At 45.5% G+C, this 27,257-nt stretch overlaps 2 protein-coding genes and 1 pseudogene across 4 annotated transcripts in view; 2 read left to right on the top strand and 1 right to left on the bottom strand.

Moving 5' to 3' along the window:
- The window catches only part of LOC311382907 (uncharacterized protein), a gene marked incomplete at its 3' end in the record, with an annotated part of 21,665 nt that extends 15,993 nt beyond the window's left edge, over positions 1–5,672 (top strand). Inside the window, exon 7 of the mRNA XM_084488545.1 lies at positions 5,593–5,672. Coding sequence (XP_084344671.1) covers positions 5,593–5,672 — 80 coding nt within the window. The remainder of the gene's footprint in view (positions 1–5,592) is intronic.
- Positions 5,673–6,595: 923 nt separating this feature from the next.
- On the top strand, positions 6,596–9,535 carry LOC311377470 (proline-rich protein 15-like protein A pseudogene; annotated as a pseudogene). Its single transcript, XR_014684318.1, has 2 exons — positions 6,596–6,803; positions 8,917–9,535. The product of XR_014684318.1 is annotated as a proline-rich protein 15-like protein A pseudogene (transcript).
- Positions 9,536–18,603: 9,068 nt separating this feature from the next.
- The window catches only part of igf2bp1 (insulin-like growth factor 2 mRNA binding protein 1), a 34,236-nt gene continuing 25,582 nt past the window's right edge, over positions 18,604–27,257 (bottom strand). Inside the window, exons 7-15 of one of the 2 annotated variants that reach the window (XM_084482359.1) lie at positions 26,783–26,917; positions 25,277–25,399; positions 23,000–23,135; positions 22,521–22,646; positions 21,952–22,068; positions 21,517–21,591; positions 21,034–21,165; positions 20,404–20,517; positions 18,604–19,523 (exon numbers count right to left, since the gene is read on the bottom strand). In XM_084482359.1, the coding sequence (XP_084338485.1) occupies positions 19,341–19,523; positions 20,404–20,517; positions 21,034–21,165; positions 21,517–21,591; positions 21,952–22,068; positions 22,521–22,646; positions 23,000–23,135; positions 25,277–25,399; positions 26,783–26,917 (1,141 nt within the window). In that variant the 3' untranslated portion in view covers positions 18,604–19,340. The remainder of the gene's footprint in view (positions 19,524–20,403; positions 20,518–21,033; positions 21,166–21,516; positions 21,592–21,951; positions 22,069–22,520; positions 22,647–22,999; positions 23,136–25,276; positions 25,400–26,782; positions 26,918–27,257) is intronic. The other variant, XM_084482360.1, reaches the window with a different exon arrangement.

Raw genomic sequence — 27,257 nt, 5'->3', positions numbered from 1 at the left:
CTCCGCCCTCTCTCTACTCACCTCCTCCCTTTCTCCTTCCCTCCTAACCTCCTCCCTCTCTCCTCCATCCCCTCCATCTCTCCTTCCCTCCTCACCTCCCCCTCTTTATCCTTACATCATCACCTCCTCACTCCATCCCTTCCTCCCTACCTCCTAAACCTACACCCTGCACACTTACCTCCTAACCTCCTCACCTCCTCCCCCCTCCTCCACTCCCTCTCCCTCTCTCCATGTCTCTCTTCTATCTGCGTTGATCACCTGCTCACCCCGTACCAAATTGTCTTCTCACTCCCTCTCCATTTAATTTGTTCAATTTGCATTATTGGGATGAATAATGAAACACCACTGCCAAAGCATTTGATAAACATAGCAAAAACAACAATATAATAACTACATTTATAACTTTCTCTCTTATCTTTATCTATCCATCCAAAAAATATTTTTCCTCTTAGTGAATTTCCAATGGGATCCCATTTGCAACACACCCCATACACACACACACACACACACACACACACACACACACACACACACACACACACACACACACACACACGCATACACACACACACACACACACACACACGCTTTCTCTCTCACGCACACACAAACTCACACAAACACACACACACACACACACACACACACACACACACACACACACACACATACACACATACACACATACACAGACATCCCCTCCTCCACAGACACAGCTAGGCGGGGCCCCTGAGGGCCGGCGTTACCGCGGTGACAAATGGATGCTCAGCAGCATTGGTCCACACCTCTGCGGCGCTCCCTAGTGGTGTGTGTTCTGTGTGTGTTTGGTGTGTGTTCGGTGTGTGTGTGTGTGTGTGTGTGTGTGTGTGTGTGTGTGTGTGTGTGTGTGTGTGTGTGTGTGTGTGTTGTAGGGGGGGAGGTTCATGTGTAAGGTGGAGAGAAAGGGATGGATGGAATAAATATATAGAAGAGAGAGAGAGAGAGAGAGAGAGAGAGAGAGAGAGAGAGAGAGAGAGAGTGAGAGAGAGAGAGTGAGAGAGAGAGAGAGGGGGGAGAGAGGTAAAGAGAAAGAGAGGTAGGAGAAAGGGAGAGAGAGAGAAAGAGAGAGGGAGGGGATAGCCGTGTGACTGTGACTGATAGCCAGCGGTGGTGAACGGTGCAGAAGTTTCTCTAATAGAAGAAACAAGAGGTGCTTAGATAACCTGCCTAATGGAGAATTATGAAGGAGGAGAGGAGAGGAGAGGAGAGGAGAGAGGAGAGGAGAGGACAGAGGAGAGGAGAGAGGAGAGGAGAGGACAGAGGAGAGGAGAGGATAGAGGAGGAAAGAGAGAGGAGAGGATAAAGGAGGAGAGGAGAGGACAGAGGAGAGGAGAGGAGAGAGGAGAGGAGAGGATAGGACAGAGGAGAGGAGAGGATAGAGGATATAGGAGGAAGGAGAGAGGATAGGAGAGGAGAGCACGTACTGATGCACACAGTGAATATACAGAAAACATATGATGGGGGAATATAAATACACTCATATTTACTGTTATATACTAATCAACACTTTACATGAACATAAATATGCTACTACACCAAAAAAAACAGCCGTTATGCATATGCAAACTTGTAACTGTGCAAGTCATCTTTGTTCGTTTGTGCTTTAATAAAGTTCCTCTATATATGCGTGCGTGCGTGTGTGGGGAGTATTGTGTCCATGCACATGAGTGTATGTACGCGAGTGTGTGTGCGTGTGTGTGTGTGTGTGTGTGTGTGTGTGTGTGTGTGTGTGTGTGTGTGTGTGTGTGTGTGTGTGTGTGTGTGTGTGTGATGGATAGCCCTCATCACCGGCCACCCCTCCTTCGCCACCCTTGATAATGACGATGGGGGGGGGGGGGGGGGGGGGTGAGTGGGTGTGAGTGTGTTGTCTGTGTGTGTGTGTGTGGGGGGGTACACAACCAAGGCAGAGGCAACGGCATGGAAAAAGAGAGAGAGACAGAAAAAGGTGGGAGAGAGAAAGAGAGAGATAGAGGGAGAGAGAGCGAGAGGGAGAGGGCAAGAGAGAAAGTGAGAGAGCGAGAGAGAGGGCAAGAGGGAAAGCGAGAGGGAGGATGAAATTGTTTTACATATTGAATGAGAATCCTCCACAGAGGGAGACCGTAATTGTGAAAGTAATTTTGAAACATAATAGTTCTGTGTTTAAGTTGTTAAAGTAACAGTAGCTTCCCCTGTTAGCAGGAGAAGTAGCATCTCATGTTGAAGAAGCAGTCATAATATTACGTAACTCGCTGTTTTCAGCGCTGCGTAAGAGTGAATTCTATTTGTGGTTTTGAGAAGCAAGTTGGAACAACGTGATTGGCCACCAGAGGGCAGTATTACAATATCTGAAATCAATAAACAGACCTTGGGCCCACGATTTGGGAAATCATCGCTTGAAATCTTAAGGCAATATTTTTTAATTGAAAATAATGAATCTGCCCTATATCCCTTGACGGTGTATTTAGCTTACCGTTTTGGCGGTCAGACATGGTAGTAATTAATCCAATAATAAGATTTCCAACGAGATTTCCCATAGGGTCTAGGTCCGCCTCCCTAGCAGCGGCACTACACAATGAATACCACACGAGGGCACTAAACACACTGTTCAGATTTGCCAGATTTGTCAAATATGCAAAATATGTGTGTGTGTGTGTGTGTGTGTGTGTGTGTGTGTGTGTGTGTGTGTGTGTGTGTGTCGGTTTATGCGTGTACGCATGTTCGCATACAGTATGTTTGTATGTATGTGCTTGTGTGTGTGCTTGTGTGTGTGTGTGTGTGTGTGTGTGTGTGTGTGTGTGTGTGTGTGTGTGTGTGTGTGTGTGTGTGTGTGTGTGTGTGTGCGTGCATATGTATGTGGGTTTGAAGCCAATATTTCTGTCCTTTTTATTATGTACGTGATGGGATGGGATATAACTGACTAACTAACTTTCCCCGGGTAATAATACTTACTAGTGCTTCAAAAGATATTAACATGCAAGGGAAAGAGAGAAGCTGGGACAATGGTATTGTTCCTTCTTATCTACACCAGGTACTATGAGATCAGCAGAGATTAAGCAGACAATTCGCAGAGAATAGCTTTTCCATGGGATATGATCACACACTCTATTCTCTATCTACTCTGTATTCTGAGCGTGAGTATTTCAGGCTGTGATCTACCTCCATCTGGGTCACGACCCATATTGGGATTAGACCCTTCATTTAGATAATGATGTCGTAGTTCCATGTAGTGAGCACACATTCCACTGAACCAAGAAATTAGAAAAGTTATTAACTATTCTGTTAAACAGATTCCCCATCACAATTACTTGCACGGCTGCTGAAATATCTAAGACTGGAACCCTGCAGTCTATTTTAGATTCCCAAGGGTCGTTATCAACGGGCACAGACCAAAAATGCCTCTGGTCACAATGGACCTTCGACCTATCGGAGAAACGAAACACAATGACACATCAGCGGAAGCCATCGTGGTTGTTTATGAATGTGGTTGTATTAAACCCGCCCCATATTAGCTGAACGGTTGTGATTGGCCCGGCCCGGACCATGTCTGTTGGAAATCTGTCTGAACGGGAGGGGGTCCTGACACACATATGCCAGAGCAAATTAAACATGAGATTCGTCCGGTACCCGGAAATATCTGTAACTCATGAATAATTTGGATTCACCTGCCATCGGTGAAGCACCATTTGTCGAGCCTTAGTTGAAATAATCCATTGAGAAAACCGGCCACTACTTAACTCATTCAGTCTTGTTTTTCTGTTCCTTCAGGACACCTTAAAGATCCTGATGTGTGATCCTGGTTTGGTTTGAAGTGCAGCTATTCATAGGGTAGAGTGATGCACTGGAATCCGCCGCGGGGGTTTGGGGTTCCATTCCTCGGCAGGGACTCACATATTTCTTCATATTCCGGAACCTTTGAACTGATAAGACTTTATCTTGGGTCAACATACAATGAGTGACCCAGTAAGAGTTTATGAGGCCATGAGGAGTAGCCTTCGGGGGGGAAAAGTGATATATCTTGAGCTGGGATGGAGAAAGACGTGCATTCATCTCGCTGGGTCCACCCTCCTTGGTCTCTGACCCAACCCATCAACCCAGGGCAAACCTTCTACTTCAGTAAATGTTTGTACAAAACATTTTATTTGTGGTTGCGGCGCAGTTGTTTGAAACACAGGTTGATAGAGGGTTTCTTTGGAGGACGAACACTAAGGGTGTGACGGAAAAGGGTTAGACACACTTGTTGCTGGGAACAAACAAGCAAAAAGAGAGAATTAGGTGTGTTTCCATCGACTCCTTTGGACAGAATGAACTAGGCTACGCAGAGCAAAGTCGGACAGAAGTTGGCAAACCGGAGCCAAAACAAACATCTAAATTGGCTGGTCATGGAGTCCGAGGAATATTTTGGTGTCCACACAAATCAGTGAAATGGGGACGGCATTAGCTCAGGAGGTAGATCGGGTTGGCTGGTAACCGCAAGGTTGCTGGTTCGATCGCCAGCTCCTCCTAGCTGAGCGTCGGGGTGTCCCTGAGCAAGACGCCTCACCATAATTGCTCCAGACGAGCTGGCTGTCACCCTGCGTGGTTGACTCCGCCGTCGGTGTGTGAATGGGTGAATGTCAGTCAACACTGTAAGGCACTTTGGATAAAAGCGCTATATAAATGAGGACCATTTTACAAATCTGTTTTTGCTCCCAGCCATATCCTACACCTAAGAGTATAGCATGACATTATTATTTTCCCAATAAGGAAACAATAGTGTATCATTAATGTATGTTTTATTAGTTCATGGTATTTGTTAGTGTGTTGCAAAGTCAGGAAATTCATGTTTCTAATTTCTGTAAAAGAAATTCCATAGGAAAAGGCCATTTTTATGACAGCCGTTTTAACATGGGGATCAAACACAGGTGTCATGGATGCAATTCATTATGGCCCTGTTCTATTTATGTGTCATACCTAAATGCCCACGTCAATGGAACAGGCCCATAATAAATGTTATAAAGACTTGTGTTAACCCTGCATGACAAAAAAAATGGAGAAAAAAATGGAGGCTGTGAAAGAGCCCAAGCCATCGGATGAGTAGTGATATTATAAATGTATAAATATATTAATATAAATAAGCACCAGTGTATTATGTATAGTGAATTCATTTTATTTGCCATGTAAACAATTTGGATTGTTTGTATACTTAGTAAGTTCATGTATCTACAAATGTATATTATAATTCTTAAAATACTAATGTTTTTTGTTTTGTGTAATTGATGTATGAGCCTAATTGTTAAGTCCAGGTCATTTCCTGTTTAATCTTAAGGCTGCGACCATTTGGTGGTACAATAGGTTGATAGCAGGCTGAGGGTAACTATGGTGTTATCATTGACTCATTGACCTGTGAGTAAGAATAAATATGCTGGATGCTTTCATTCTAGCCTCTGACTCATTTGATTCTCCAACCACATTCGTTGGCCAACTCACAGTCAGCCAAATCCACTTTGGATGAAGGCATTGGCCGATACTTATACACACAGCCTCACATTCGGTATTCACTGAGTTCACGTTAACCTCCTGCCATCGGCCATACAGGTGATTTCAAGGACTTGATGCAGGTGTCCGGACAGAAACCCTTCAACCAGGGGAGTTATTGTCTTCCTGACTTCCTGTGATGGACCGCAATGCTAGCTTGTAGCCCATTGCCTTTCCATGCGAGCACCCAATGATAGCGTCAAGCCTCCGCCATCGACCTATCACGGCAGGTCGCTCCCTGGCCAGGCAGCCGCACCTTGCGTCGTGAATAGGCGATAAAGTAATTACGCACACAGTTGAAGAATTTATCGTAGAGTGAGTGAAATAATTGCTTTGGATGTTGCCCTCCGGGGGCCAAATTGTGTGGAACTACTCGTGCCAGCCGTCATATAAAACGGATAGACGGTTTTCTTTTGAAGACGTCATGCCAGATAATAGCTAGGTTACTGAGTAGCTGTTTGCCTGCTTCCTGATCCGGGAAGCCGGGGGCCATGGCAACACGCATAGTGCTAAAACAAAGAGCAAAACTCTGTGAAACATCATTGAGACTTAAGCATGAAGGGGAAAGTTCAGTTTGGGTTTGTGATTGGATTGGAAAAAGGAGAATTGAAGCATCTGTTGTTTAATATTACTGTTCTAATGTTATGTTAATACTATGTCATCTTACTACATAAATAATGATCATGATATCATGTGCGTGTGTGCTTGTGTGGGTGTGTGTGCGCTTGGGTGCATGCATGCTTGTGTGCGTGCTCGCAGGCGCTCTCATCTGTGTGTGTGTGTCTCAGTGCGTGCCTGCCTGCCTGAGTGTGTGCAGGAGTAGGCGGGGTCCACTTCCGCAACCGTCAAAGGGCAGTGCAACGATCCGACAGGTGAGAATAGAGGAGAAGGAGGCGAAGAAGGGAAAGGAGGGGGACAGACAGACAGACTAGCAAAATATCAGAGGATGGAGGAGGAGACAGGTGGAGAGAGGAGGAGCAATGAAGTAATACTAGCAAAACAGCACGAGTCAGTCACTACAGAACAGGTCTGAATGACTGATGTCAACAGCACAGGATTAGAGTTGGCAGACTGGGACGTCACGGAGCACTTTCCTTTGGCCTTTGTGTCATTGACAACAACAATATAAAGTTCTACTCCTGCTCTTGTTCTTCACCGTTGTGTCAAGATGCAATGTGACGCGTGGATTATAACCCATGGGTTGGATTTGAATTTGAACACCGAGTGACTCAGCTGCGGTACCTTCACGCCTTCACTCCACACAGACCCAGGTGATTTATATACCTTCAGAACTTTGAGGACTAGGAACACAGAGAGCGCTTTCTGATTGGCGAGTTCTAAAAGAGAGTTCTAAAAGAGAAGGCTCATAGTCCTTTCTTTGATGGCGAGTGTTGACTGTGTTTAGAAAGTATTTACAAATACGAGATCACCCCGAGACGAACAGTGCAAGATATTGAGAGAGGGACAGAGGGAGAGAGAGAGGGAGAGAGGGAGAGGGAGAGAGAGTGCTGTTCCCTGCAAGGACACAAGAGCAGGGCAGAGCAAGGGAACTCTAGACCACATCCACAGGTGAGGCTAGTGTTACAACTGAGGGGACTATGCACACTTTGTCTTTCACTGAGCAATATACATGACACAGACATACACACAAACCTGCACACACACACAGACCCACTGACACAAAGACACGCAGATATACATACACTCCTGTTGGCACGACACTGTAATGTGGTAAGGTGCTCTGTTAGTGATGTGTTTGCATGGCCCCACCTTAATGCAACCACCAACAAGTGGTAACAAAACGATTACAACAAACAATAAAGCATGTTTACCAGTACCAGTTTGCGAGGCAAAATGCTACACCAAGTCATAGTGGACTAGCTGTGTTCCTATAATGTCATACCTGCTCATCATTTCAAATAGCTTACTTATAGAGCAGTCAGTATGGATTGACAAACAATATTAATGATGACACCTATTAAGAGGAGGAATACAACCACAAATAACCATAATAGCATGCATAGTAATGGTAATCATGGTAATGGTAATCATGAGGACCATCAAAATAATAACCGTACCAACTGCTCAGACTTAAACGTCGCGTTACAAACGGAGCTTTCGACAAAGCATTAATAAGGCTTTATAAAGATTTTTTTAGAACCTTTTATAGCTTCACTTAATTGCTTTTCTAAAGTCACAGCATTGCCTGTGTGCAAAAGGATAGCAATAAGAAATCTGAGTAAAATCTAGGTATACACACCACATAAACCGCTATCTCTCGCCGTGTTTGAAGTTGTATAGACTTTCATCCAAAGGCACACAAGGAGACAATAACCTGCATGTAAGCTAACCATATTGACTGAATGGAAGAAAGGAGAAGCAAGACTGTGGCGCGGGAGAGAGAGAGAGAGAGAGAGAGAGAGAGAGAGAGAGAGAGAGAGAGAGAGAGAGAGAGAGAGAGAGAGAGAGAGAGGGGAGAGAGTGAAAGACAGAAACAGAGAATGGGAGAGAGAGAGAGGTGGGTGTAGTTTCTGTTTGACCAGCTGTCATTAACCAGCCCTGACCTAGCAGACTATTATGACCTCGCCCTTCAAACAGGGCTACAGTGGATACGGGCCAGAGAGCAGCAAGCAGCCACAGAGTTTCTAAACGGGTCCTGGGTAGCTTGCATGGCCGGGCTTAGTCTCGCAGTTAGTGGTTTACCCTCCCACCATCTTGCATGATTCTGACCCATGGCCTCATTGGCATAGTGGCAACAGGATGACGTGCACACACACACACACACACACACGCATGCATGCACACACACACACAAAGAACAATGCACATTCTCTCTCACACAAACAAACACACCTTAATAATAACTATAATATTAATACTTAAGTTTACTAATACTTGAGTATAAATACATGCACACTCACATGTGCACACCCACATAGGTGCACGCTCAAACACACACACACACACACACACACCAGAGTAACCAGAGCCTCTTTGCGTCCAACCCCACATATAGTGAGTTTTGCACACTATTGAATAACACTGAAATATTTAAAAGCACATGGCTGAATAGAAACATGCATGTTGCGCCTACACACACACCATTGATCATGGATCCCATTATATGCACACAGAAACATTATGAATTGCTTCCTTTGTTTTCCAACAGACCAATGTGCAAATTCCTCTTATCTCTTTAGGTCTCCATTATCTCTTCTTCCTCTCTAGAGCCATCCCTCCATCAACCACTCCCTCCTCTACACACCCATTTATTCTATTCATCCCTTCATCCACCTATCTCTAACTCTCCGTCCTACCCTCCCTCCCTCCCTCCCTCCCTCCCCCCTGCCTGTGCTTTTCTCCCCTCACTCCCCACACCTCCAGACCGGGGCCTGGCCAGACCTGTATGCCCCATCCTCTCTCTGCCGCTCTCAAGCGTCTCTCGCCGTCTCTCCCTGCATCATGGCAGACCCAGCCGCGGGCTGGTGGAAGCTCACCTTCCTACGGAAGAGGAGGTCCCAGCCCAAAGTTCTGTACGAGATCCCGGGGGAATACGCCTCCAACTCCAGCAGCCCCACCTCCACCTCCGCCTCCGCCTCCACCTCCACCGCCAGTCAGCCGGCCACAGCAGCGGCGGACGGGGCCCAGGACTCTGAGCTGAACGCCAGGCTAGAGAGGATCGTAGACAAGACCACCACCGCCACCAGGGGGCGCCACGTCAAGGTGTCCCACTCCGGGAGGTTCAAGGAGAAGAGGAGGCCGAGGGCCGCGCTGGGCAGGGACACGGAGGGGTCCGGGGGAGACGAAGGCGGGGGGGCGACCAGGACCCACCACCAGGACCAGGCAGACTGAACCTTTTATTGGATGGTTTGTTATCCAACCAGTTGGGAATTGTTATTGATTATTTCGTTGAATTGTCCTGGCTGCAGGAATTGTAAACAGTTGGATGTTGTAAACAGCTTAATGTGTGTATCGACCAATCATGTTGCTGCAGGGGGGGGGGGGGGGGGGGCTCTGTAAGCGTGATTGGCAAACAAAAAAAGACAAGGTCCAATTTATTTAAGTGTCTGTAAAGATTTCTAATAAATAACATAAAATTAGAAAAATCCCCCTTCTGAAAGCATCCCCTTCCGTCACACAAATTACTCTTCAGTAAAAGATCACAATGAAACAAGACCTGACATCAGTTTCTGCTATCCGGCCCCGAAGTTTGATAACGGCAGAACTGCTGGATACGAGATTATGTACAGAGGGATTGTGATGAATGGATTAATGAATGAACTGGACTGGTAATGCAATGTTCAATAAGTTCAATATTGCTATAATAAATCTAAATCTAAATCTAAGCATGTATGACAAAAAAAGACATGGTTATTATATACATTTTTGTATTATAATAAACAGTTTAAAACGGGATCATTCCAAGATTACATATTTTCATATTGTTTTTTATTTGTCAGAATCCTCACTGTTTTTGCTGGGATTCTGCTGATGATATCTGATGCATTCACAACCCCAGAGCCATGGAGTTTAGCTTTAACAATGAAACATTGCATTTCCAACATCTGAATCAACGGTTTTTTAATTTACATATCTTTCATCATGCATATATATAGCCAGTTAAGTCATCTGTTAGTAGACGAACCCTATGCCTGAAATATGGCGCCCTCACGTGGTGGCGGAGAGTAAGTAGATCGAGTGTTCGTTTCATATGTAGTTTGCGGTGACAATATTAACTTTCACACGCTGGTGAGACAACGTTTTGAGCAAGGGAAATACTAACCCTTTATATTGTTATAATAATATCTATGGTAAGTGTATCAATGGCTGGGGATACGAGTTGTGCTCAGAAGTCAATTGCATTCATCTATCCCAGACGCCTGCAGAATGGTGCCCTCTTGTTGCGACAGAGAGCATTCACTCTTCTTTTCATTTGTACAGTTTGTTTGCCGTTCTCATTGTACTAGGACGCTTTGGGGATAGAGGTTTTGAGATAGGAAAATATATTTATTTTTTGTTAATAATGAATGACTAAGAGTTGTGCTAAGAATTATTAACAGGCAACCACCCATAGTACGGAGCTGTCATGTGGAGAAATTCCTGTTCGTTTCAGATATTCAAATAAACTTTATTCACTTTATTCATCCCCGAGGGCCAATTTAAGGGGGCGCAGAAGATATAGGGATTGTTCGCTGTTCAAGTTATACTTTCACATGATGGGGAGACAGTTTTGACGAAGAAAATAATGGTTATCGAAATTTTCGATTTTATTCGAAGTTTTCATCTCGTTTATTAATATGTTGGGAAGAGTTGTGTTGAGTTATTAGTGTATACCTGTAATGAGGCCTACAGTAGGGCGCCTCCATGTGGAGATTGGGAGGCCCTGCAGTTCGATAAATTAACACGGGAAATAACGTGCCCTGCGTTCCATTTCCCATAACACATTATACTATTTAGTATGCCAGAAATATATTTAGTATGTCCCCATACCTATGGTGCGTTCCAGGCAACCAGTAACCCGTATTTTCACAACCTTCTACCCGTGTAAGTGCCCTGGAACGGCAATCAAACCCGCAACTCACTACCCATGAACTCGTACCAGATCGATGTACTCCCAGTTACAGCTCGTAACTTACCGGTTAAAAAGTGTCCCTGGAACGCAGCAGTGTGGAAAATGCAGTATGACAAAAAAAAATATATAGCCCATCAGGATGTTGTAGACTACTACATCCGGTCGCATTTTGCAGTATGCAAGCCAATATGCTTTTTGGCTATTCTGCCCCACAATCCTCTGCTCAGTCAATGGGTGCTAATCAGTAAAATCACCTAGTATCTCCAGATTATAATCATACTGTGTGCAACAGTACTTACTTTGTAATGGTAGCTGCAGTGCCTACTACGTACCAAGTAAAAATACAAATAATGTGATTTGGAACATAGTTGCTGAGAAGGGCCTTTTATGGCTAAGATAACATTTATATACATTTCAGTTTTGTTGTCCAGTTTTCGCCAACTCCAAAAAATCAAAAAAAAAAAATCTATTTCGAAACGTAAGAGGGCAACAAACAAAACTATTTCATGCTATTTTGGAAACACAATTCTCTGCAATTCATATTTAAAGCCGCTGTAACACAAAAACACAAAGACGCATACCAATTTTCTCTTCTTTTAATAACACATTCATATCTATGCTCTGCTTAGTTTACAAGGAGTTTAAAACAAGTGATGATGAGGACTAAAGAGAATTAGACAGGCAGAGGGTGTAAGTCTATATACTGCAAAGACAACAGTGCCACCCTGTGCCATAGGGGAGAACTGACACAGAAGTACCCTTCTCTCGACGGGCCTAGTTGCGTACAAAAGCTCAGCAAGCCTAACCGCCCAGGTTATGTTATTACAAAAGCACACAAGGCTGGTTTTTGATTATTCTTTTTAACTATTTGATGCATAGATCAGTCCATGTCATACCTGAACAGATAGAACGTAACAGTTTGTACTCCCTGGACACGCTATGGTCTGTCATTAAAACTAACAGATGGCTGACACAGGAACGCCAATACAAACATTACTCAATGTTATTGTTGTTATCAGGCAGTAAATAGGGGCTCAGTTGTAGCAGTTAAAAAATATAACCTGAGCCTGTGCTGTGATTAGGTACAAGTATAGGCCTTGAGATTGATCACACTTTAACAAGAGAAGGGTACCCCCGGCCCTCTTTAAAAGCCTTTAAACACCTTCTAACTTGGCTCCAATGCCAGCTAAACAACAGTGTGTTTTATTTTTTTTTCCTTTTTCAAATGACTCATCAGATGTGAAAGTAGGCCCACAACGTTGAAACAGAGATGTCATGGTGATTTTACGAGCAGGTCCTTGAACGGTGCAACTTTAAAAGAAAATGTACGCGTTTCAGAATCAAGGGACACATGGAGGTTAACATCACTCACTGCACCCAAACGCAAGAGATACACAATCCGCTGTCATTTGAAGAAAAAAGAAAAAAAAAAGTTGGCAATCACAAAGAGACAGAGAAAATGATTAGAAATTGATCAAAAATGAAACATGAATAATCGTGTTGTGGTTACGTAAGGTCAAGTTCAATAATCAATGAAATGACAAAATAAAAATGTAAATCTTAAAGTTAAATCTCATTGTTTTTATGAAAAGAGAAGAGATGTTCTTTCCCCCTATGAGGTTTATTATTCCATTGTATAAACCTTAAAAAAAAACTAACAATGGTGAAAGAAAACAAAATAATCTTTGGAAGAAGTAAAAGTATTTTTTTTATTCCTTTAATAGACTATCCACTACAGTATATGGAGAAGCTGCTACCCAGTTATTCATACCTATATTTCTTTCGAGCATTTTTTTTCAAAACCATTTTGTTATTTTTTTGTGTCCTTTTTCAAAAGATTTTTTATCCATTTTCCTATATTTTGCTAAGAGGTAGATCAACAAAAAAAATAATACATGGCTACAGGTGTTTCCCCTTTCCTTTCAGAAGTGGAGTCATGAGGTGAGAGGCAGAGTGTTCGGCAGGATTGCAGAGCTGGAAGGGAAGTTTGGCTAATAGCATTAGGGCAAGCTAAACTAAGCTTCACTAGGCTACCAAACTGGACATTTTTATAGTTTTGAGCTATTTCTTTGTTGTTTTTGACATGTACTGTGAATGAGTCCACAGTGACACACAGTAGCTCCAAACCAGTGAGGTTTATTGAAATGATATTATAAGAGGGTAAAAATAAAGCTATAATTTTATCCTTTTGTTAGTTTATTTCAAGATCCATCCTTCCCAACCAGACCTGCTACCTCACACACACTCTGAACCCACCCGGCCTTATGTGTCCGTATTTTTATACAGACCCATCTCTGCGTTAGAGATGTTAAATTAAACCCCAAAAAAACAGAAAATAAAAAATATGAAAAATAAATTAAAGTAAAAGAGGGGAGAAAACATGTATAGATGCCTCACCGCGTTAGCATGCGCTGTCTGTCCTTACTGTCTGATTGTATGATTGCTGTGGTCGGTTTTTGTGGAGAGAAAAAAAATGTGATATTATGCTTAATATTTTTTATTTAGATATTTTGAGGTAGCGTTGCTAGTTGTGTTCATATGTCTGTGTTATTTTGTCCAGGTCAACAACCGTCTGCCTCAGCGTTGCGAAGACGGTCGGCAAAGACACCGAAGGATCGGTTGTTGATCGTGACATGAAGTCTGTGTCTAACTGTCTTTCAATCGGTCTGGCTGACTGTCTTTCAACTTGTCTTTCTTACTGACTGTCTGTCTTTCAGTCTCTGTTTAGTCAGTTCTAAAGCATCAGGTCCGGTCACAAAGTCGTTACTAAAAGTTGCATGAAAGATAAGAAAGGTTAAGCGTTGTGGTTGCCATCGCACATGTCGAATCTCCAGGTTTACCCCGAGACTTTTCTAACGAGTACTTTACTTATTCCATCTTACATTTTGAATAATCTCGCTTGAAAGGTCTCGAAATGCGCAAGAATGAATCTGAGTGGTCAAGATAAACACTGGCTCACCGATTCTTTCATTTGTTTTTTTGTGTGGGGCATGCCATTTTCAAAAGGGGGGGTTAGGTAGCCTCATTGTGGCTTTTTGCTCGTAAACTAAGATAATTCATCAGAGTGTAACTCTTAATGGCATAAGGGAAAGGGAGAGAGTTTCTTCTTATGTATCCATGTGTATATTCATTATTCTGCACAGACAGCATTTGACAAGAATGGTGGCCCCATGTCAAGTGTGATAAAACATCTGCAAGTTAAGTTCACTTTCAAAAGTGCATAACCAACAGGAGGATGTGGTGAGAAACGTTTTTCTTCTAAATAAAATGTGTTTATTTTTCATTTAAGTAAAACGAAAAAAAGTGTTATACCTGAGATTTTAAGGTATATTTCATCTGTATTTAAGTTCATTAAGTATGAAGTTAAATGTTAGGTATCAGCTTCAGTTCCTTTTATATATAGCATCGGGAATGAAAGCCTTTTGAGGATATTTTGGCACAGTAACTGTCGTGGACTGAGCTAAACGTCATCTATTGTCCTATTTTGTAACTGTCTTGTAAAGGGAAATGAAAATATACCTAAAAACAAAAAAGTATTTTACAGGATGAGAGTGCTTGGAGGAAAACCACAACAGACAAAATGGAGACCACCAAGAGACATCTCTCCAAAAAATTGAGACACAAAACTGAGAAATCGAGGAAGCGTCTACTTCCAAGAACAATGAGCAGAAGAGAATGAGGGAAAAGATAAAGCATTGCGGGCATGGATAGAAGGAGAAGGAATATGGAGGCAGTGTACGTGTGTGTGTGTGTGTGTGTATCTGTGTCGCAATGATGCTGCAGTTACTGAAACTGTTGCATTTAAAGTGACTGAACCCTCCCCCATCACTAGGGTCCCAGATATGTACAGAATCCCCCACTCTCTCCCCTCCCCGACTCCCTCGCCTCCTTCCACTCCCATAATGGCAGATGTTAATTTCAGATGTTACAGGAGGTTCTCTCTGTAGTTTGTTTATTTATTCATGTATTTAATTAACTGATTAATGCTACGGTACGTCAGCCCAGATGTCCCGTCCAAAATAAAGCTTGCTGTATTCTACAAAAAATAAAATAAAGAAAAATCATTAAAAAAAAAAAAAACGGTTGCTGAATGGAAGCTGATGAAACAAAATGCAATGTCTTGGGCATGTCTTGGCGCTTGTGAACAGAGCTCTCTAGAAGAAGGAGAGAGAGGGTAACTTAGGCTCCTCACCATGTTAGCTAGCTAGCCACAACATGACGGCATATACCGGAGTGGTCGGTAGTCTAGCAGATGCGGTTCAAAGGGGTCAGCGGCGGGCGTTAATAATTGACTCCAGCATCGCTTGGTTAATTGCAATAGTTTAGTTACAATCTCTGATCAAAAAAAAAGAAAGGAAAGCACAGAGATGGATGGAGGTTTCGGTTTTCTGTTGAAAAGTGAGCCGGTTGTGTCGCCGGGTAGATTAAGGTGGTGGCATGACATGACATGCAGGCAAGGCAGTAAAAATCCATCTGGCAGTGTCCCTCGATATTCTGACGCATGGTTAGATAACTCTGGTTTTCTACTGTGTCCCACCTTCTATTTATTTATTTTCAAAAATAGAAAAACTGTGATTGTGTTCACCTATTTTTTTTCTTCACACCTGGCTTACCGATGTGATTGATTTGACTCACTATTTAGTTGTCGTTAAAAACTCTCTTTCTTCCTTCTTCTTCACTCCCGTTGGTCGAGATAATTGGTTTAATCCCATAGCTCTCGGTCCTACTTTTTTCTGCTTTTTTTTCTTCTTCACCCACTCGCCTCTCTAAAATGAACCTTTAAAACCGGTGAAACTAAAAAACAACACGCAAACACATTCAAATCATACACACACTCACGCACATCCACATTCTCTCTTCTCACACGCACACACTCACACTCACACTCACACACACACACACACACACACACGCACGCACGCACGCACGCACGCACGCACGCACGCACGCACACACGCACACACACACACACACACACACACACACACACACACACACACACACACACACACACACACACACACACACACACACACACACACAGCCAACAGAAAGCGTCTGAGGTGTTGCGGTCAGTGCACAGGTAATAAATATTCACATTCAGAGCAGTCAGAGCAAGTTTAGGTGTGTGTTCAGGTGTGTGGTGTGTGTGTGTTTGTACAGGTAGAATGCCCCTTCCGTCTTTTTATACATTTCTACGAATACAACTGTCGTATCTTTGTTGTTTGTAGCACTCGGCACAACTCCGACAAACAACGAGTTCCCGACTCCTCTGTGACCGCGGCGATCCGTTATGACCGCACGATAAACAAGTCGGCCGATGGACACAGCCCGCACGCTGTGTCGTTATCTTCAGCATGTTTTGCATATCGTTTTTTTCGTCAAACCTTATTATATTTTGAGGGTCACTTCCGGCAGTCTCTTAAAACGTATGGTCCTTATGTGTTGTGCCGTACCCGCGGCCCGGCCTCTTATAGACTGTTTGGTTGTTGGTGCTTCATCGTGATGTCATCAGTGTAAGGCAGCCAGAAAGAGGCTCCGTCTGGGCCAATCAGTGGCCTCGGATTGGGCCAGGGGTTTGTGTTAGAAAAGGGAGAGTGTAAAACAGATGGGTTCCTCCGCAATCACAGCTTGTACACATATTAGAAAATGAGCGTCAGGGGATTATCCATCCGATGACACCACAGAAGACAGTAAAAGATCTCTCATTGGCACACACAGTTGCCACGTATACTGTAGGACCCGCCTCCTAAGGAATGCAACTCCCCAATTGGCTGATATTTTCTCTTTAGTATTTCAGCCACTAACACGTTCAGAAAGAGCCTGCGGATGTTTCCGGCCTCTAGTCGCCAATCAACGATTGGCGACTAAAGAGTTATCTTTCTCTGATCAAGCTTAAAAGCAACCTTGTCGTCATCCTGAGCTCATTCCCCACCACCACAACAACAACAAAAGAAAACAGAAAAAAAATAAACAAAGCAACAAGACGAAACCTAACAAAAATACTTTTTTCCTTAAAAAAATAAAAAATATTCAGGACTTTCAGCTTTTCTTTTTCTCTTTTATAAAACACCAGCAAGCAAAACAAAGGAATACTGAGGTAACTTCACCCTGAGGTAGGCTTTTTTTTATTCTTTTTTTTTTTGTTTTAATCGCATTTCTTTTCTAATCTGTTCTAATCTCGGTGGGAGTGTCCAGTCATAAACCCCGCCCCTCATTGTCATACACGGGCGGGGCCTGGAGACTCCCACCCACAGGCCATTGGCAGATAGGGGGGGAGAGAGAACCAGGAAGCCACTCCCCTTCTTTCTGATGTTAACTCTTAGGACTCTGAGCTCCAGGCAGGGAGTGTTGGGGGGACAGCTGGAAGACTCCTTGTTTCCCCCCCACCGGGGGCCTGGTCAAGGGCTTTGTGCTGCTCTCAAATTACCGTAAGCACTCCTGGGGGGGGGGGGGTGTCAATCCTAGAGGCACCCTCTAGTGGTGACTCTCTGTATCGCCACAAGTCTGCCCCAACCAGCCCCCGGTCCAAAAGGGGAGGCGTGCGATGATCAGATGCTTTTAAGACGCACCTCGTCTTGTCTGTCACCGCACACACCCCCACGCAGGTGGCTGCTCTAGCGCATCCGGACACCTGCTGCCTCCCTGCCGTGGTTCCATTCACCCGAGGGGCCGGGCTAACTCACATATCATATATATACAATATATATAAAATATGCCGTTTAAGGTGCGGGCCGCTTCCCAGCTTAGCATAGCCGCTGGGGGTCAGTTTTTAGTTCCATGTCTTCGGAAGCGGAACGCCGCTGCAATAGAACTGCAGGGCGCCCGCCGCGACCTCCGCACACCTTACTGTCTCCTGCCGTGCCCGCCGCCACAGAGCTGAAGGCTTAGGGGGCGGGGGGTTCAGTGCCTGCCCAGGCCCCCCCCGGCCCTCCATGTAGGCTACATTACTGCTACACAACCACAAGGCCAGAGGGGGGGGCCGCCCGGGGCGTCATACATAAAATCCCCGGATAAAAAGGAAAAAAGGCAAGGCGAGCTGGACACGGCATTTCTTAACATTGACATGAAGATTATATATTTACAACCTCATATTTTTCATTTTTTTTTTCCTCACGGCGCCCCCCCCCGTAGTGGGAGGCAAACCGTCAGAGAGCAGTGTTAACATCTGCGGCCCCTCTGCTTAACGTTCATTGGCTGGCATGAGGGAGTGGGGGCGCGGGGGCCAAAGGGCCCCCCGGCCCCCATGACCTATCCCGTTTGCCGCTTCCCAGTCCCCTCTCTCCCCCACGGTTGACCAACCTGACTGCATTCTATCGATAATAGCTCTGAATAAAACATTTCTATACATATAATCTATCTTTTTTTGTTTCTTAAAAAAAACACCCTTAAAATATGAGACGGGCTGCAGGGAGCGGTGAGAGGGAGAGGTGCACACACACAGGGAGAGGGCGCCAGAGGGGGGGGGGGGGGGGGGGGGGGTGGGCGGCGTGGGCGTCTCTCCCTCTGGCCTCTGTGGTCGATTGAAAAAAAAAACGTCAGCCTTTAGTGTAAGAGCAGCAAGGCTGTATCACGTCCGTCCTGTCGTTGAGCTCCATTAGGGCTTAATCCAGTGTGTGTTCCCGCCTGCGTTGCTGCAGCAGTACGGGAGACATTCAACACAACCCCCTCCCTCCCTCCTCCTCCTCCTTCTCCTGCTGCGCGCCGCGTCGTTTCTGGTAGCGCTTACAGAGCTGCACTGGAAGACGACGACACCGCCGCCGCCGCCGCCGCTTTCCCTTTCACCGCCTCCCTTGTCACACCTTCATCCCTCCGCCCCCTTCATCAGCCCCTCCTCTGCCCTGGCGTCTGGTCTCTCTCTCTGTTCTTGCTTTTTGATTTGATCTTATTCGTTTCTCCTGTTATGCCACTACTCCTCTCCCTCGCTCTCTCTCTCTCTGTCTAAACATCTAGTCTCTCTCCCCCCACCCCCCCGTCCCCGCCTTGCTGTCAGGCATTATCCCCTCCCCTCCACCCCCCCACCACCCCCACTTCGTATTTCCTCCCCGTCTACCGCTGGGGTCTGTGCGTCGCTCTCCCGTTTCAGTCCGTCCGTGTTGTGTTACCAGTTCGTCCGTGCGTCTTGTCCGTCAGGCGGGGGGGGGGGGGGGTGGTGGGGGTTGGGTGGGGGGATGGGGGGGGGAGAGAGGCTGGGAGGGGAGGCATGGGTTCTGATCTCGCCCCCCCCCACGACGGCTCACTTCTTGCGCTCCTGGGACTGTCCCTGCTGTGGGGCTGGGGCCTGGGCCGCGGCAGGGGGGGCCGGGCCCCCGCCCATCTCTGAGAGGCCCTGGGGGTGGGGGCTGGCCCGCCCACCCATCCCCCCCTTCTGCTGCTGCCTCACCTGGGTCAGGATGTCACGGATCTTCCTCTGGGCCAGCTGGGGGGGGGGTGGGGGTGGGGGGAGGGAGAGAAGACAGGAGGGGGTGGGAAGAAGTGAGGAGAGAGGGGTGGGGGCGGGGGGGAGTAAGGAGAGAGGGGAGGAGATGACACAAGAATAAGGTGGAGGGGAGAAGAGAGTACTGTCGTACATGAGTACTGTCTATACATGAAATGAGATCTCTGCCTTTAACCCATCACTAACCAACATTTAACTCATCACACTGGGAGCAGTGGGCAGCCACTGTGCAACATCTCCAGGTCTACTGCCTAGTGCCTAGGTCAAGGGCATCGGAGGAGGGTTAACCCAACATGGACGAAGGACAGTATGTTCACCGTTCAAGTTGCAACAACAACTAGTTTACCATTAAGACAGACACGGACCAATTACAGAAAGCTATGGTCAATTCGCTTAAAGGACACTTTACAAGGGACGTTACGTTACAAGGGACAGTAACTAAAAATTAACAGTAACTAATAATTAACAATTGTTCGCTGAAGGCAACGTGAATAGGTAGGAATCGAGACCGAAGGTCCAGGGGGCGATTCCCCACTATTCACGGAGCCTGAGGTGAATAATTGTTTTAGTAAACACACTACACGTGAACACTCCAAAAATAAACGAGATGGACGCCGGGATTTATTCGTTTTTATTAGCGGTTTATTTGTTTTTATTAGCGTGACGAGACGACCGTCACGCCCGATGAAAACAATATCCCGAGATTTGAGATCTCAATCACGTGATAATGCCACAACATCCCGAGATAGCGAACCAATCAAATTTCGCCATCTCAGGAGGTGCACGTGTACCATACACTAACTATGAGTTATTAGTTACTGTCGTAAAGAATCAAGACGGGTGCGGGATGCTGCCGCCGTACCTGGCTGGCGTAGAAGTGTCCGATGATCTTGACGATGACCTGATCGTTCTCGTCGGGCGTCTGTTCCCTCGGGACCACCACCTCGGCCGCTGTCAGGTTCTGGAGCTCGTTCACCTGAAGAGAGACGTGGAACAAGGCCGTGAGGGATTCACGTCATCCCAAACTCCTGCACAGGATGCTCTGGCAGCCTGACCCCGGGAGGAGGAGATGACCCCCGGGATCATGATCGACAGCGGGGGCATTCGCGTTTGATCAGGCCCACTTCTGTGCACCGTGTCTGTGTTGATATTCGTCCTGTGCTGCTGTGATTAAAGGTCACATGTTATACCACCGGGTGTGAGTGGGATTAGCCGTTACGAGCCGTTTTGAAAATCGGCCTCTTCTGACATCACATGTGGGCGTGTCCACCTAGACGTGTGCTGGATAGATGAGCGACGTTTGCTACAGTGCACTGGGTAGGCTGGTGTATCCAGCACACATCTAGGTGGACACACCCACTTGTGATGTCAGAAGAGGCCGATTTTCAAAACGGCTTGTAACGGCTAATCACCTTTAACTGTCGATTGAACTCCCCCCTATGCGATTCATCCAAGTCCATCGTATCTTACTTGACCGTATCGGCCGACCTACCGTCTTGCCTCCCTTGCCGATGACCCTGCCCGCCGCCGCCGCCGCCACCTTGATGTGGGTCTCCAGCTTCACTTCCTCCTTCGGCCCGAAGAAGTTCTCCTCCTTCAGCTTGCCGTAGATCCTGCCCTGGGCCTGATGGGAGGCGGCGGAGGAGCATGTTCAAACAGTGCTGCTGTGACGCTTTCTCCGCATGCAATGAATCAAGCCGTTCATCATCCGTTCTCTCATTTACCGTCTGGGACTGATACAGTTTTGATTGAGTACAGATCCTCTCAGCTTTTTAACAATAGAGCTGGTGATTCAAGCCATTCAATCCATTCATTGATGCATGTATGCGTTCAGTTGAGCAGGATGCTCAGAGAAAGACGCTAAGACATTTCAAAGTAGCAGTGCGGTATTGCGACAGAGAGGGTTTGTAGACAACAGGTGGATTGGTTGAGACGCATATACATTTTAATTTGAGTCATTAGTGTTATTGTTCACCTTAAACTGGGCCTCAGGTGGGCCTGTCACGATCACCTGCCTCATCTTCGCATCAGGAGCCTCAGCCTGGGCGATCTGGAGAGAGAGAGAGAGAGAGAGAGAGAGAGAGAGAGAGAGAGAGAGAGAGAGAGCATGATAATAATGAACATAATGAGTGTGTGGATGAGACCATGATATTGACAATAAGGATGATTAGTGAGTGGTTAAGACCATGACAATAACAAAGATAATGAGTGTCCAGACCATGATAATAAAGATCATGCGTGTGTGGTTATCACCATGATGATCATGAAGATCATGCACGTGCGGTTAAGACCATGATAATGGTGCATGTGTTTTTAGACCTTGATAGTGATAGTGCGTGGTGAGCACGATGACATTGAGTGCGTTAAGACTTTGACAATGTTAATGCTAATAATGGGTTTGTGTTCAGACCTTGATGGACGCCCCAGCGAAGCGGCTCAGCTGTTTGATGTGCTGCCCCTTCTTGCCTATGATGGCGCCGACCGCCTGGGCAGGGATGTACACATGGACCGTCTCCTGCTCCTGAGTCTGCACACACACACACACACACACACACACACACACATACACGCAGGCATGTGTACACACACACACACACACACACACATACACGCAGGCACGTGTACACACACACACACACACACACACACACACACACACACACACATGTAAGAACACACACACACACACACACAAACAAATAAACACCCACCAACATATACAGACATAAACACAAACACACACACACACACACACACACACACACACACACACACACAAACAAATAAACACCCACGACATATACAGACATAAACACAAACACACACACACACACACACACACACACAAAATGGAATCATTAAACAATGAACAACTTTCCCAGACTCAAGGAAATAACCGTGAGCATGCCTCTCTTTACTCAGAGACAGTCCCCTTGAAACAAAGGAGATTTCCATGAGGAATCAGGGGCGCGTCTTTACCCCAAAAGACCCGTAGGGCGCGCCGCAAGACGAGGCGTTGCCGGGCGGGGGAGGGGGCATGGAGCCGGAGGGCGGGAACAGGCCCAGGGCGCCAAGGTTCAGGCCGGGAATCAGATGAGTCTGTTGCTGTGGAGGAGACGCAGGTTAGAGAGGGACAGGCGGGTGAGTGTGTGTCGTGTGTGTGTGTGTGCGTGTGTGTGCATGTGTGTGTCTGCAGATGTGTGTGTGTTGGAAACAGGCAAACAATGAATTTGCGGATAATCGCTACACATCTAAGTAACAAAACATAATTGTTGCAAAAGATTTTTTTTATAAAACTTCATCAATGCTAACACGTGAGACAGCTGCGGATCAAACAAAAGAAACAAGACGCTTTCTTTCACTTGGAGCGAAGTGCGCTTTACGACGCACTCGTCAACTCGTCCAAAGTGTGAGTCTGCAAAGCAGCGTGTCTGCTCTGCACGTGTGCCTATACTCACATTCATGGCGGCGATGTCGTTGTCGTAGGCCTCCCTGACCTTCTTCATGACCTCGGCCTCGGCCAGGCAGCAGGCCTCGATGGGCCCCTTCACCGTGATGGTCCTCTCTGGGTTGTACAGAGTCAGGTCCTGCAGCCTGGGGCCAGCAGAGGAGAGAGGGGGGATCAGGGGAGAAAACGCACTCTTCTCTTTTTTTTAAGAGGGTGACCTCGAACGAATGATTCAAATCTTCCGACAGGAAGACGTTTAAGTCTACGCCATCTTTAATAGGGGAATCGTCACGTCCGGGAAAACTGTGTGTTTTTTTAAATTGTGTGTTTTTTTTCCCGGCGAAGACTGTGTCCGAAAAGCCTGTCAGTTATAACATGTTATGTCTGTGGTAGTGGGGGGATTGTGTCTTCTGTGTGCCATGTGTCTTCTGCCTGTAATATTTTTGCTTTCCATAAATGTCCTTATTGTTTGTTTGATGAACCCTTTGTGTAATGGCAGTGGCACTATCCAATCATATTCTTATCGAAGTAGAACACATTTTAGACTGTTAAAAAAAACTAACTTTGGCAGCAGTTCGAAAGCATTAAAGAGAATCCAAAAAAAGAGCAGCTCTCATATGTTAAGTCATTCTCTCTCATGGCAGTGCACTTTCGCTGTACTGCTAAATTGAATGGTGCTGCATAAGTTCTATATGCTGAAACAGATCAGTAACATGTATTTAAAACTTTCGCAGTCTCTTTTATCAATGCAGGTTTTGCCTTGATCTGATGTGAATACCATGCATAATCAGACAGCACATACATCTCCAACTCGGCAGAGACCGATGCCAATGTTGGATTTCACAGATGTATTACATTGATTACAGAATATTATTAGACTATATTTTAGTATAGTAGCTTATAGTTTTAGTCACATTAAATGCAGATGCTGACATGAACGGATGTGCTCATTGCCGTCCTCTTGTGAAGGTCATTTCTTGGTAGAGGCAGGCGATCATTTAGCTAAGGCCCTCTGCTTTGCCTATAGACGGCCGTGGTAAACCCTGATAAGCCACGTTTAAATCCACGCAGTCACAAGAGATGCACCAGTGAGCCGCTTATATTAGAAAAAATAAATAAATTGATTCACAATTGGTCGACGATGACGATCAGATTTAACCATAAAAATTCTTAGTCGAGGATAGCCCTACATCTTTTTAACAAGGGCCCTTCTCCTTTTTTTGCCCCAGTGTAATACTTTTGGGGGCATAATGGATCATTTCCAGTGCGATTTGTTCAAATGTTGAGAAGCATTCTTTTTTTCTATGTTGCATGACATACCAACATGCGATGACTCCCAACAAACACACTGGCATTTGTAAATAAAGGGTGAGACACAGAACTGAACTCCTATTTTACAGCAAAATGCCCGGAGTCAAAACGTCTCCAACACTGTTTACGATACACAGAGCAAGGTCCGGTTATGAGAGGCTAAGGGAGAGGCTAGAGATCGGCGTATTTTGAGATGAATTTTGCAGAGCACAAAGAGAAACGCTGTGTGTGTGTATGTGTGTGTGTGCGTGCGAGCACGTAAATGGTGGTAAATGGACTGCATTCACAAGCACATTTATAGACACATCCACACACACATTCAGACACGTTAATGCACGCATTCCCACACACATTCATAGACATATTCATACACAATATTCACACACACATTCATAGACGCATCCACACACACACACATTCCCACACACATTCATAGACATATTCATACACAATATTCACACACACATTCATAGACGCATCCACACACACACATTCCAACACACATTAATAGACATATTCATACACAATATTCACACACACATTCATAGACACATCCACACACACACATTCCAACACACATTAATAGACATATGCATACACACATTGACACACAGATTCATAGACATATTCATACACACATTCACACACATATCCACACACACATTCCAACACACATTAATAGACATATGCATACACACATTGACACACAGATTCATAGACACATTCATACACACATTCACATGCACATTCATATGCATACATTCAGACACCAACAGCAGTGTCAACCCTGCAAGGGAGCCGTATATTATGTATGCATAATGTGGACGTACATGTGCATGCTATGTGTGCATTTGTGTTTGTGATTGTGTGTGTGTGTGTGTGTGTGTGTGTGTGTGTGTGTGTGTGTGTGTGTGTGTGTGTGTGTGTGTGTGTGTGTGTGTGTGTGTGTGTGTGTGTGTGTGTGTGTGATGCTTACGGGGAGATGGTGATCTTTGTGTCGGTGTCCTGCTCCACCTTCTTCAGGTTGCGCCCCTCCTTCCCGATGAGACGTCCCACAAAGTTGTTGTGGGCCAGGATCTTCAGCGGCACCTCATCGGCGCTGACCACAGACAGAAAACACGTGTCTCCATGAATACTCACAAACCGGTTCCAAACACGTGCAGGCTGCACCACATTAGACTACATCCGTTTAGCTGACGCTTTTGTCCAAAGCGCCTGAATATTAAGTGCATTCGAGCAGGAAGGTACAACTCAAAGAGTGAAAGACTAATTTGAGAGCATACAATTCATCAAATAAGCAAAGCAAACTGCCTTACGCCTGACTATAGAGAAACATGAAACATACATAAACAAAGATCTTTTATTTATGCATTCATTTTTATCTTAACGGGACAAGATGCAGTCTGAACCAGATTTTTGTTTTCTAGCCTGCGGAGAATGATGGGGAGGGATTCAGCTGTCAACCCACCATTGTGGAGCCAGGCCAGTAAACAATCAAGATTTTGTTTCGGGCGGGTGCTGGGGTTCCCTGGTTGAGAGGGGAGTAGCAATAGGGCATAGTGGACGGGCTGGGGGAGTATGGTTTGAGCATGTGCTGGATGTAGGATGGGCCGGAGCCATTCACAGCACAGTAGGCAGGTAGTCATAAATTATTAGTAACATAAGCCACATCTCGAAATTCATGCCATCTGTCCTACAAGGGTGTGAAATGCCAAGGACCTGAGACTGTTGAGAACACCGTTTCTTGTAAAATGTCCGTCAACTGTACCCATTCCTAACTGATTGTGCTGATTTCGTCCAACATGGTGACAGGCTTGCGAGTACTAAGAGAGCTCGGATCGCCAAAATCAATACATTGTTAGGAACACCGTACAAAATAACAACAGGAAAAGAAACACTGGTTTAAAACAAATGTGCTCCATGTGGACTTGGGTGTCTGGTTCGCTTCGAGGAAGAGAGTGTCCAACCATCATAACCGTCTCTCCTGGCTTCACTCAAACATCCCTTGCCAATATAATTTGTTAGGTTTACTTTGTCGTTCGGATTCTGCCGAAGAGCATCTAGCTCTCCATAAACAACATCTTGTTTAATCCTTGTCTGGCAAATCATTGTTATGTGGTCTATAAACTCCGTACTGACTGACAAACATTGAAAGTGAAGGCGCTACGTTGCCATTGTCTACATTTGCGCCGAGATAGCTCACCCTAAATGTCAGTAGAATCTGAAACAAAGTCATCTTTTTTACAAACACATACAAATACACACGTAAAACAGACATTTCAGCGAAGCCAGGAGACAGCAACGGCGCTTAGATCACCCAGACCCGTAAGCCCGTCGGCCCATTAGCGTCCACGCCGTTGCGGATGATCTACCACCAGGTACCATAGATGTCACAGACGGAATCAGAGATGTGATCCTACTCCGCGACGCGTGCAACGCATGCACGTTGCACGTCGGGTCTGTATGTGGTCGGGTGGCTTACGTCTTGGTGTCTTTGGCCTCCTGGAGCATGATGTCCAGGATCATGCGGCAGGCGGCAGAGCAGCCCTCGGGGGTGGAGTGGATGCTGATCGGCTTCTCAGCCGCACCGGCGTTCTCCTTGCGATGCACGTCGATCCTGCCGTGACACACACACACACACACAGAGAGCCAAGTCGTTCACTTGATGGAAGTGTTACGTATGTTTTATTTATATTATGTTTCTTTTTTTTCTATCAAAGGGATACCGAACACGCGAGGCTATTTTTTTTTGAGAAATGACTGCTTCTAACGCATGAAATGACTGCTTCTAGTGCATGCTTCTAACTGCTTCTAACACACCGATACCGTTTCTGCAAAATAATGATAAAATTACTTTTCTGGGACTTTTTCCGGTTCCAACAAAAAGAATAAAGAATATATAATAAATCGACATATATTTGAGTCTTACAAAACATTGAATAGCTCTTAACTCTACT

This window comes from Micromesistius poutassou (genome assembly GCF_964030765.1).
Source record: "Micromesistius poutassou genome assembly, chromosome: 1".
NCBI classification, from domain to species: Eukaryota; Metazoa; Chordata; class Actinopteri; order Gadiformes; family Gadidae; genus Micromesistius; species Micromesistius poutassou.
This window is presented reverse-complemented; position numbering and strand designations above follow the sequence as displayed.